Raw genomic sequence first — 11833 nt, 5'->3', positions numbered from 1 at the left:
CTGTTTTAAAAATGTTTTTCCTTTACTTTACATAACCGCCTGCTATCATAAGCCTTTGACGCCAACCCATACCAGCTAATGAAGGTTGACTTGTTTTAGTAGTTTCCAAACTAAACTTTGGTCTTGGTTTATCTTCAGTTTTTGGCTCACCTTCTTCTATTGGTTTTTCGTCACTTTTCGGTTCCTTTGACTTTACCTCACTTGCAGGTATGGTTGTGTCGTCAACATCTTCATAAATATCATATGCCATCTGTTTTTGTTTTCCTTTCAACTTTTTGTGTTTGTTGTAAAGTTTAGAATATTTCGACTCTAAGTCAATGAGATGTTCTATAATGAACTGTTGGTCAGTGAAGTATACCTTCCCATCTGTTGTCTTGAAAACTCCTTCAGACTTCAATATTTTATTTGTGAGAGTCTGTTTCTTTTTTGAGATACTTGCCGTTCCATTTTTATGAAAAGTGACTTTGTAGTTAGAGTTTGTATTTCCAGACCTGGCACTTTCTATTATTGAATTTTTCTCTTCATCTGTAAGTTCTTTGACAGGTTTTGACAATGGTTCTGAACTTTTTGTTTGTGGTGTCAAATCTACCGTTTCAACTTCTTCGGTCATTTTATCTCAGTAAAAAATTTTAGTTTGGTTTGTTTTCAACTGGTTGTTGAGGTTTTTTATGTCGGTCTAAAACTTCTTGAGGTATAGGAAAAACTTGACAAACACGTGGTGGTTTAACTGCTGGAAGTCGACAAATCCATCTTGAGCCCATTTGTCTCAATGCTGTATTGTTCATTTCATCTCAGTAAAAAATTTTAGTTTGGTTTGTTTTCAACTGGTTGTTTAGGTTTTTTAAGTCGGTCTAAAACTTCTTGAGGTATAGGGAGGACTTGACAAACACGTGGTTGTGTAACTGCTGGAAGTCGACAAATCCATCTTGAGCCCATTTGTCTCAATGCTGTATTGTTCATTTCATCTCAGTAAAAAATTTTACATTCCCCACGTTTGAGGCGGTTGAGGTTGGTTGTTGTTTACCCACTGTTGTGCATGGTTATATCCTCTGTTAAAGAATCTTTCACCTTGGTCCATATAGTGCCCTGCTTGGTTATAGTAGTCATTTGCTTTGTTATAGTAGTTTCCTGCTTGTGTTCCTACATTGTCCATCCATCCTTGAACTTTTCCTCTTGTTTCAGGATTTGGAATAAGATTTGCTGCATCTCGTGCTACCTCCCAACCTTTCTGTACAGTTTGTATAATAGGTTGTGCTTTCTCTTTAAGTATACCTAATGTACTCAAAATCTTCCTTCCAACTCCAAATACACCTCTGGCTATTGTTCCCACTGCGGGTAAAAATCTAGATGCGACTCCTGCTAATGCGCCAAATAAACCCATTTCTTATGGGTTAAAAATGACGAATTCAAACAAGGACCCGTATGTTTCTAAAGCGACAAAGAAAGCACTCATGGTAAAAATCTTTAGTTCAACACCAAATGCTTGGTTTATGGATATCTTGGAAAACATTCCAAGGTATAGAGAAGATGGACCACCATACTGGTTAATATTTGTTGGTCAAAACACAAGATACTGTGAAGCCATACCATTACAGTCCAAAAATATTTTAGATGTGAAAACTGCTTTGACAATATTCGTTGACAAATACCATCCAACAAAACTGACATCTGACTATGAAAGTTCTTTCAAATCAGACGATATTAAAAACTATCTGCGTTCAAAAAATGTAAACCAATATTTCATTGTCGACCAAAACCATTCTGCTCTTGGTGTCATTGACAGTTGTATAAAAATCTTAAGAGACTTAAATCAACCACAAGGTGGTGAGGTAGGTGAGATGTCATATGATGACAAATATAGACACTTCTCCATGGCAAAGATGAGACAAGTTTTAAATATTTACAATAGCCGTAAACAAAAAGGTTTGGGAAACCACTCCCCCGAAGAAATGAAAAACAACCCTAACTTAGAGAAAGACTATATATTTAACAATTTAGTCAAAAGAGACAAACAAGAAAGAATGCCAGGCTTCAAACTTCAGAAAGGTGACAAAGTAAAAATAGAAATACCTAAACGCGACCCATATGAAAATACTATTGACTATGACAACAATGGGAACCCGACAGGTACTCACATTCGTGTTCGTAAAAATAGAAGAAAGTATACAAGAGAATATTATGAAGTTTTAGGCAAACATGGCAAAATGTACAGACTGCAAGCAGAAGATAAAACTACTATTGTCAGACCTCGTTTCAAACTTGTCAAAGTTCAAGGTGGTATACTTTCAAAGACAGTTCCTAACAAATATAAGACAACTCCTGACGAATATGCTAAAGAAGTTGAAAATGACGACTAAGCATTTCTATACCATGCGTAAACTGTCATGTAAGGTGGCATGTAGTCTTTACTCTGCCCCGTTGTTTGCGTATACCCTGAAACGCGATGTGTATGGCTTCCTCCTACCTCAGTGTTATTCCAGTAACAATTTATAGCAAACTTAACGTCCTCTTTAACATCATATCCTTTACCTTTTGTCATTGTTGACCAATCCCAAAATCTATGACTATGCAAACCTGCTTCAGATGTACTTAAACTTACGTAGTGACTGTGCGCAGGTAAATTTGCACCTGAAATCGTTTTACTTCCACCTGTTTCCTTTGAAGAGTTTGCACAATACAAAAACCTGTCGACTATTTGAGTCCAAGTTCCAAAACCAAGTACTACTTCTGGTCTGGTAGAGTTCATTGACGTATAAATAGAACCTATAGGATATACTGTTTGAAGTATTTCTGTCTTTAATGTTTGAAGCTCTGTTTTGTCTGCTTTCTTCACTAACGCACTACCCACATATGCTAACTCATCGTTAACATATGTTTTGTCAGCTTTTTTATCATATAAATCTTGAGCAGTGAATTTAACATTGTTTTCATCCTCCATGACATAGACATTTCTACATCTAAGGTTTAACATCGTCGTTATGTCTTCCTCCGATGTTAAACCTTGTGGAAAGTTAGGAGGTTTCCAATTTAATACATCCCCACCAGTTCCATCAGCTCCTTCAACCGTTCCTTCAATATTTTCTATACCAACAGTTGCGAAGAAATCGTGTGTATGGTTCTTATCCGCTTTGTCATCTAACATTGCTGGTAGTTCATCTACGTCATAGATGTTATGTGTATGATGTTTTTGTGGGTATGTTCTATCTGTCCATGCGAAAATATAGTCTTTTGTTGCATCTACATACTCTTTGTCAGCTTTCTTTTCAACATCCTCTTTTGTTGCATATGTTGCATCTGCTCTGTCATGTTCTTCTTGAACTTTTTCAATGACATACTCTTTGTCAGCTTTGTTGTCAATATCTGCTTTCAAAAGAAGTTCATCTATAGGTTTCTCGTTTAAAGTTCCTTTTGTTGGATTTACACAGACAGTATGGTTCTTATTGTCTTGAAACAGAAACTCATCTGTCAATGGGTTTAATGTCAGTTTTAAGTTTCCTTCTTTCAATGACTCAGATATCTTAGAATAGTTTGAAAAGTTTGTTGTGTTCTTATTTAGAGCTTGTATAATGAGTTGTCGGTTGTGTTGTATTTCTCTCATAGACGCTGTTTCTTTCGACATTTTTATTCTAGATAAAATATGCTTTCAATAGAAAAAGAAAATTCAAGAGTTGCTACAACTAAACCATTAGATGAACTTTTTACTAATGTCGGTCAAAAGTTTGAGACAGAGACCGTCAAGCATGAAGGCTATCGTTTTGACTACCCATTGAGATGGTTAAGAGACCCATCCGTCACAAAAGCTGTTGGCTTTCGTAGAATGAAGTTCATTTCAGAAGCCATACATGGTTTCCCATTTACGGTCGGTTTTACCGTTCGATACTATAACAAAGAAAAACGTACGCATGAGAAATTTGAACAGGGAAAACTTTTACAAGTGAATTTGCTTGTAAATTTAGAAACAACTCTTCAAGCTTTTCAAGAAAAAATAAACGATATCTATCTCGAATATGCAAACCAGTATAACATTGACGAAGGAGAGTACCATCTCGATATTGTTTATGACAGGAAAAATGCAACTGTTAAAATCAATAAAATAGAAGACCTTGGAGAAAACGTTTATATTTCTACAAAATATAACAACTTGGCATGGTATAGGTTTTTGAGGATGTTAAATCAGCCTGCAGAATATCCAGTACACCCGGACTTTTATGAAGTCGAAAACCCTAATGGAACATATGAAAATGTTTTCGACCCAGATGCTATTATAGTTCATGCTTCATTTTCTGGTGCACAAAACTCTTTCTTATGTCTGATGAATGACTTTTACGAAAAACCTACAAAGCTATATGAACCGCCGAGTGGAAGTATTTCAGACTTTCAAGTATGGTTTACTACAGATGGAAGAAAGAGAATAATTCCATTATACCATGCGTTTTACTTAGAACTTAGTTTCATATACAACTACTATCGAACGGTAAAAATATAATTTTTAATACGGTTGAGGTGTTGGATTTGGTTGCCAACTAGACTGTGGTGCAGGTTCAGGCTGTTGTATAACAGGAGCTTGTTCTTCTGGTTCAGGGTCTTTAGGTATAATACCAACAAACTGACCTACTCTTTTACCAATATTTTTGACACCGTTCCAAATTCCTCTTCCGACAGATTTTATTCCATTCCATATACCTCTTCCAACATTTCGAAAGAAGTTTCCTATTCTTCCAAAGAAACCCATTTTACTATATGTAAAAATCTAATGTCCGCCTAGTCTCTTACGTTTCCTGTTGAGTTCCATTGCATTCTTTAACTGGAGCTCATACATTCTATTTCTCCTCTGGTAGAAAACATATTCTGGGTCAACTCCTGTGTTCGCGTCATCTGCATAGAGTTGTTTATATCCCACTTCAGGGTTTGTATAAAACTCTTTCCATCTCATATTTGCATACCATGGTGGCAAACCTAACGCAGCGTCATTTGACATGGCAGTTTGCATTTGTACATCTGTTGGCACTTGACCATAGTTTGCCATTGCAGTTTGTATTCTAACTTCATTTGGAATATTCTCTGGGTTTGGTTGTCCAGGTTGCTGTGCATTCGCTAAGTTCTGTGCGTCCATTTAATATTAGATAAAAATATCTCTTACGAGTACATATACTGAACATTTGCAGGTATTGGTTCATCTTCATATTCTCTATATCTTTCTGCCACGTCAAATAAGTAAATGGCACAATGGAAAAAACCTAAAACAAGTAGTCCTATTTCAAACCACATTTACTTACCAATAAAATTTCTTTGTTATGACACTTTCTCCAGTTTATAGGACCTCTCTCATATTCTATCTTGTCATATCTAAACTCATAGTCGTTTATATCTTCTAGCCATTTCATGACACTTTCTAAACCACTTTTATCGGATGTAAAGTAAAAGCATGGATGGTTATGTAAAACGTCTAAAGTTTCTAAAGAGTCTCTCAAAGTCCAGTCTACTTGGTATTGAAAATCCCATGTGTTATAGAACGGTGGGTCTACTATAAAGAAAACATTTTCCTTGTCTTTGTATTTTTCATACAACTCTGTCCAATGACATCTCACAAACTCTATACCCTCAGTATATTTTTCTATGTTCTCTTTGAAAACATTTTTATAGTTAAGATATAAAACTTTTGACATAAGTGTTTCAATGTCATGAACTCTTATAGCACCACTATATAAAAGTCTAGAAGATATACTATCCCAGTCAATATATTCTGCTTTTTTCAAAACCTCTCTGACAGTATTTTTCTTATCTAATGGTATACGTTCCATCTTACCTATAGGTATCTTTTCTTTTAACTCACTCAATATTTTGTTTGTGTCTGGTATATGTTTGAGACGGTTCATATAGTTGTCGAAGTCATTGCATATAATCTTTGAGTCTGGGAATACGGTATGGCACAAATGAGATATATAGAAACTTCCACCGAACAAATCTACAAATGTTAGACCATTCGGTAGTTTCTTAAGTTCTCTCAATAGAATATCTTTACATCTACTCTTATTTCCAAAGAAGGGTAACGGTGGTTTTGTAAAATTCATTTATATATAATAATAAAAATGTTTTTTCCTGAAAAGTGACAGAAAAGTGACGACTCTCAAAAATTTCTTCGGGGCTAGAGGGCACGAAGTGCCTGGAAGCCCCATTACCTTTTTTTTTTTTTTTTTTTTTTTCTAATATTTGATTAAATCGTTTCTCAGAAAAAATACTACAATTTGTGTTGAAATCAGAAAAATCAAACATTTTACATTTACTATCTGATTCTATATAATATTATTAAAATTACAATTCAATTATTTGAAAAATTAATATTTCCTAAAATTAGTTTGATAAATATAATAGATAGTAATATCCTAGACGAATTTACCAAAAAACAGCAAATTCTTATGTCCGATAATTTCCACGTATCTTTATGTCCTTCATATAGCACTTTATATATAATCGTTAGACGATGTTAAGTTCAATATTCCATGAAATAAGCTGATCTTTTGATATTTTTTTTGGAAAATTTGTAAAAAGTCTATTACTGATGATATTAATTAATATTTTACAACCTCTATCATGAAAATCATTATCTGATTATGAAATTAATATGATTGAACCATAAAATTTTAAAAAATACAATAATTTGTTATTTTGGTCATTTGATTGCGCTGTAATATTAGTTCCTGCATTTATTTTATTGTGAATTATTATTTTCGGAAATTTCTCGCCCAAAATAGAACCACATTTGATTCATAATACCAAAAAGTAATCATACAAAGATATACAGATATTGCAACGATGTTAATTTAAATTATTTCAATTGTTTAACGGTGCACCCATATGTACGTTTATTTGAGAGGAGGAGGATTACCCTCTCAATTTTGAGGGATTCGTTAGTTTATTTTCTCGATGAATATGCAATAAAATTTGATTTTTACCTTATCAATATACTTCATATAATATACACATGTTCATGTAAAAACTTTTTTCCAAAATCCTTAGGAATTAAGGGATTTTTGAATTTTAAGAATTTTTTTCGAATTTTTTCGAAAAAAAAATATTTTCAGAACACCCTTAACGGCTAAGATTTAGGAACAATGTTAAGTATCAAAAAGAAAGGAGGTCTGATATAGACAACATATATCGTTGAAGGTTGAAAAAATCTCTAATATTTGAGCCCAAAATTTCAAATTTTAATTTTTTGAAAAAAGAGGCCACCCGTATGTACGTTTATTTGAGAGGAGGAGGATTATATTTTTGAAAGGGTGAAACATTATGAATATGTTAATTATATAATAATATGTATTATTATAAAAAAGAAAAAATAAAGCACGTTAAAATTTTTCTTGATTTTTTACAAAATCTACTTAGAATTATGCAAAATATGACTAAATAATTATAAATTTCAAGTTAAATTTTAATTTTGATAAATAATTTAAATTTCAAAATATCAAGTTCAGTTCGACTATGTATGTAGTAATTCCTCAATAAAGTGCCAAAACCCTATTAAAATATATGAACATTTTCAACATTTTAATGTTTTTATTTAAAAATTTGTTGGAATATGAGCTTCAAACAATTATTATGTAAATAAAAATAATTAAATATATGTATTTATTCGTATTACAACCGTAGTAAGTCGATTCTTCCTTTCTTCTACTGAGGTTTGAATTTGATTTCGAATTGTAAAGAGATTCAAAGGGAAAATACTAGCGGATAAAAACTACTTCCATGAAAGGGTCATAATGGAGTCAAGTTGTATTTTTTGATATTTTTTGCTTTTCGAGCCTAAATAGGTAGCCAAGATAATGCCTAAAAATAAGGTTCTAAATTCTGAAGTTTACATGATCCTCTCGTGTGCACCCTTAAAAAAATGCAGCTCATAGAAAAAATGTATTGAATTTATCGCTCAGTAATTGCAACATTATCAAAGTTAATATCAAGCTAATAAAATTTTTTGTAGAAGTGTGAAGCGCCGTTGGCCCAATTGGATAAGGCGACTGCCTACGGAGCAGTAGAGTGCAGGTTCAAGTCCTGGACTGCGCGATTTTTTTCCTATTTGACTATCTGAAGTTGCCCTCAATTAGAACTAATCCATAGGTCTAAACTTCCTTCAGATATTAGATGATGCAAGCATGCGCGTCCAGATTAACATCCAAAACCGCAAACCAAAATCTCTAACTATTTGATATCATTCTACTTAGAGGAAAGGCCACACATATCTACTACAAGTATGAACTCTCCATAAGTCTGCATTATGTAGTTTGATGGGGTTCAACTCATCAGTTTTTTCCTCTCTTGGTGCTATATCATTGTCTCCCAAGATTCTTATCTCATTTAACAAAATTAAACTTTTACATATGCTGGATATCACGATTCTAAAAAAGAAAAAGAATCATAAAGTTAGTAAAATAATTTGTTTATTATAAAAATGATTTAAAAATTAGACTTGCTCGCCTGCTTTGTTTTCTTCTTGTTCTCCTCCTTCCTCCCGTTGTTTTCTCTTCTTCTTGCAAATGTAACAAGAAACAGCAAAAACAATAATAGCAACGATGCAAACTACAACACCAATAATTATACCTATTTTATTAGATTTACCTCCGGAGGGGCCTGCATCATCGCTTCCACTAACACCACCAACACCTTCGAAATCTGGATCATCAGGGAACTTCAAAGGTGTTCTTACTGGAGTTCTTTCTGGTACTGCTGTTGCAGCTGGAAGTGGAGGTTCAACTGGATCTGCTTCATTTTTATCTTCAAATGTTATATGTGGAGTAGAAGAAAATAATAAACCTGAATATTGATAAGCATATGATGGATTATATGATTGAGGTGTTCCTCTTACGCAAACACTTTGATCTCTAAATGTCATTGAACCATCTTTTTCATAAAAAACTTGGTTGGGATCGTTTATTGTATTTTCAGTAAATCTTGTGCATCCGATATTATTAAATAAACTTATCAAAGCTTGTGTATCTTTTTTAGAAACAGGGACTTGTTTGTTATTAACATGCAATTTGACATTAACGCCTTTAGTTGGGTACCAAGTCTTTAAAACTTTTATTGTGGCAGAACTATCATAAGATATTTCTATAAGTGTTGGTTTTCCTTCCCATGTCTTCCATACCCATCTTGGATCTGACATATCGCCTCTTTTATAAACTTTTGCATAGAATCCTGTTGGCTCTGCACCATCATCAGTATTTGATTGTATTAAATGTCGCAATCCATCTGTGTTAGGGAATTTTAACAAATTATTATAATTACGATTGAAACTTGTCTGGTAAAGACAGAATGATTTTGAAGGATCATTAGAACATATTGGATAAAGGTAAATTTTTGTTCCCTGATCTGATCCAAATTTGAATATTCCATTTGAGCCAGAGACAGCTTTCAATCCAGAACCTGCACTGTTGTTTAACATATTGCAGTATGAACATTTGATGGTTAAATATTTATTAGTTATTCCAAGATTACGCCAAAGTTTTGGTGTTGATGTATTTATCCATACTGGGAATTCCTTTTGTGATAAAACAAATGATGATCTATAATGATATGCTTTGTACTTATTTGCTGCAAGTGTTTGAGGAATGGCAACATAAATGAAATAACCTTCAAAAACTTGAATTTGTTTGGTATTGAAATTCAATTTGTTATCGGAAATTGTATCAACATCGTAATCATTATTATCTCTGAAGCATCCTGGGAATGCAATTGATGATGGATAAGCGTCAAATGGCATATCTTCTGCAAACATAATTGAAGCAGGAGCGACTTGGAAGATCATTGGATAAACAATAATTGGTGAATCAGTTCCAGTTCCAGAACGTCTTCTCATTGGAATCTGAATGATTATTTTACCATTATCGTTCTTAATCATCTTTTCTGATACTAAGATTGAGAAATAGTACTTGGCAAACTCATCGAATTTGTCAACAATTGGAACATAGTTCTCAAATCTCATGAGAAGAATCATATTTGGATTATACTTGTCACTTGCTGTTGCTGACAATTCATATCTGAAAACAACGAACGAATCATCAACAGGGATATCGAATTTAGCTGTAACTTCATTCTGTGGATTACTGTTTTCTACTTTAATAACTCTTCCAATGAAGGCGCTTTCGGACTTCTTTCCTTGGACTGTGGTTGATTTATCCTTTGATCCTGAGAATGGTTCAGAAAATTCATAGTACAATGGATCTCCTGTTTCATAAACATATGAGAATTCGCCATCTGTTGTTGGAGTAAATGTAAGTTCCTTGTCTGAATCCAATGAAAACAATTTGCCTTCTTGATATTTATCAGACATGAAGTGAGATGGGCCATTGAGACCCTTTGTTTGGCCTGTCAAGCATAATTTGAACTGTGGGGACTCATAAATTGGATATTCAAATTTCCATTCAGGAATAATTGTGAAACTTCCAACTTTGAATCCAGAGAATTCCAAACCAACATCAATTCCGAAATTAAGGCTGCCGAAAACATATGGAAATGCGCACTTGTTGTCATTGAATGAAAGTTCAACTGGGATCTTAGGCTTGGCATACACTTCGAGACTTGCTAATTCTTTAGTTCCGACTTCTAATGAAACGAAGATACCAACTCTTAAATATGGAGTGAATGTTAATGATAATTCCTTGTAGAAATTGATATCTTTGAGTTGTTTAAGATCTGGATCTTCTCTGATCTTCTGGAAATTGAATTCCCAATTAGATTGTTTGATACCGTTCTTTGAAAGAGTGACACTTTTTGACAATGTCATGTACATTCCTCTGTAAAACTTCAAATCATTGCCAATTTTGAATTTAATTTCTTCAATTCCAAGTCTGAAACTAATGCCTGGGAAGAAACCAAAACTAAAACCACAAAAGCTGAAACCAAAACTAGTTTGGAACTTTTGTTTTATTGGTGATATTAAGTCCAATCCTTCGTCCTTTTCACCTTCATCGTGTTCGTCCTTTTCATTTTTATCCTTTGGATCAGGGACGGTGTTTTCACTGACATATTGGAAAAGGAAACCTGTGGCTGCCTTGAATGTGAACTTGGCATCAATGAAGAACTCTTTTAACACGGAGTAATCAACAGTTGCTTCAATTTGAAGACCAACAACACCACCAACGCCAGCTTCAAGTGGAACACCTTCAAAGAGACGTTGACCCTTTGGTCGGCCATCATAGTATGGATCTTGACCTTCTTCATAATTCCACTTCTGAGAATATCCAATGTTTCCATCAATTTTGAACTTCTTGTTGTTGATATTAGTTTTACCAAATTCATGAATGAATTCTCTTGTACTAATGTCAAAGTGGAAGTTTGTAAATACGCTTAACGCTTCAACTTTTTCGGCATTGAATATCATAACTTCTTTGTCCTGATCAAGAGTCTCTTTGATATGGTATAGTTCTTGCTTCTCAGTATCAACGAAAACTGTCGAGTTCTGGAAATTAAATTCTTTAATAGATCTTCTATTGGATGGTGCGATGGCTAGGATTGATCCATCAATGGCATAGCCACGAACATCTTTTGTAGTGGGAGAAGTAAGAATGGATGAGATATGTATGTAACCATTGTTAAACTGATATGTTCCTGGTTCTTTAGAATCTTCTTTGGAATCAATATCAAGCAAAGATCTTTTGGCATATGAGAGAGCCTTTTGTGCAACAGAGTTATATTTCTCTGAAATGCCTAAAGAACAGATAATAAGGGTTGAAAGCATATTTTTTTTTCCTTTTTTTTGACTAGATTTGATTTCTGATTGTTCTGAAAAAGCATTCAATGAAAATTAGCTTTCTATATGATTATTCAATTATTATTA

The 11833-nt window shown here is 33.6% G+C and overlaps 8 protein-coding genes and 1 non-coding gene across 9 annotated transcripts, besides 2 other annotated features; 2 read left to right on the top strand and 7 right to left on the bottom strand.

Moving 5' to 3' along the window:
- Positions 1 to 3619: part of a mobile genetic element that runs on past the window's edge.
- Positions 23 to 610, bottom strand: TVAGG3_0751760 (phage tail repeat-like family; the record flags this gene model as incomplete). The annotated part of the gene is made up of 1 exon (XM_051245275.1): positions 23 to 610. One exon carries the CDS (start codon positions 608 to 610, stop codon positions 23 to 25), a length of 588 nt encoding a protein of 195 aa, XP_051091862.1.
- On the bottom strand, positions 805 to 960 carry TVAGG3_0751750 (uncharacterized protein; the record flags this gene model as incomplete). The annotated part of the gene is made up of 1 exon (XM_051245274.1): positions 805 to 960. The coding sequence occupies one exon, from the start codon at positions 958 to 960 to the stop codon at positions 805 to 807; it is 156 nt and encodes a 51-aa protein (XP_051091861.1).
- TVAGG3_0751740 (uncharacterized protein) lies at positions 980 to 1381 on the bottom strand (the record flags this gene model as incomplete). Its single annotated transcript, XM_051245273.1, has 1 exon — positions 980 to 1381. One exon carries the CDS (start codon positions 1379 to 1381, stop codon positions 980 to 982), a length of 402 nt encoding a protein of 133 aa, XP_051091860.1.
- Positions 2354 to 3619, bottom strand: TVAGG3_0751720 (phage tail repeat-like family; the record flags this gene model as incomplete). The annotated part of the gene is made up of 1 exon (XM_051245272.1): positions 2354 to 3619. The coding sequence occupies one exon, from the start codon at positions 3617 to 3619 to the stop codon at positions 2354 to 2356; it is 1266 nt and encodes a 421-aa protein (XP_051091859.1).
- Positions 3620 to 3637: 18 nt separating this feature from the next.
- TVAGG3_0751700 (uncharacterized protein) lies at positions 3638 to 3989 on the top strand (the record flags this gene model as incomplete). The annotated part of the gene is made up of 1 exon (XM_051245271.1): positions 3638 to 3989. A coding segment is annotated over one exon (352 nt), but the record flags the coding sequence as incomplete, so codon positions are not given.
- Positions 3990 to 4781: 792 nt separating this feature from the next.
- Positions 4782 to 5113, bottom strand: TVAGG3_0751690 (uncharacterized protein; the record flags this gene model as incomplete). The annotated part of the gene is made up of 1 exon (XM_051245270.1): positions 4782 to 5113. A coding segment is annotated over one exon (332 nt), but the record flags the coding sequence as incomplete, so codon positions are not given.
- Positions 5114 to 5252: 139 nt separating this feature from the next.
- Positions 5253 to 6071, bottom strand: TVAGG3_0751680 (phage tail repeat-like family; the record flags this gene model as incomplete). The annotated part of the gene is made up of 1 exon (XM_051245269.1): positions 5253 to 6071. One exon carries the CDS (start codon positions 6069 to 6071, stop codon positions 5253 to 5255), a length of 819 nt encoding a protein of 272 aa, XP_051091856.1.
- Positions 6072 to 6844: 773 nt separating this feature from the next.
- Positions 6845 to 7880: a mobile genetic element.
- A 107-nt stretch (positions 7881 to 7987) lies between these two features.
- On the top strand, positions 7988 to 8061 carry TVAGG3_0751660. Its single transcript has one exon. It is a non-coding gene; the product is annotated as a tRNA-Arg (tRNA).
- A 379-nt stretch (positions 8062 to 8440) lies between these two features.
- On the bottom strand, positions 8441 to 11734 carry TVAGG3_0751650 (uncharacterized protein; the record flags this gene model as incomplete). The annotated part of the gene is made up of 1 exon (XM_001302744.2): positions 8459 to 11734. The coding sequence occupies one exon, from the start codon at positions 11732 to 11734 to the stop codon at positions 8459 to 8461; it is 3276 nt and encodes a 1091-aa protein (XP_001302745.1).
- Between the last annotated feature and the right edge of the window lie 99 nt (positions 11735 to 11833).

The sequence above is a fragment of the Trichomonas vaginalis genome, chromosome III (genome assembly GCF_026262505.1).
Source record: "Trichomonas vaginalis G3 chromosome III, whole genome shotgun sequence".
Lineage (NCBI taxonomy): Eukaryota > Parabasalia > Trichomonadida > Trichomonadidae > Trichomonas > Trichomonas vaginalis.
The sequence above is the reverse complement of the archived record's forward strand: the minus strand, read 5'-3'. Positions and strand labels throughout refer to the sequence as shown.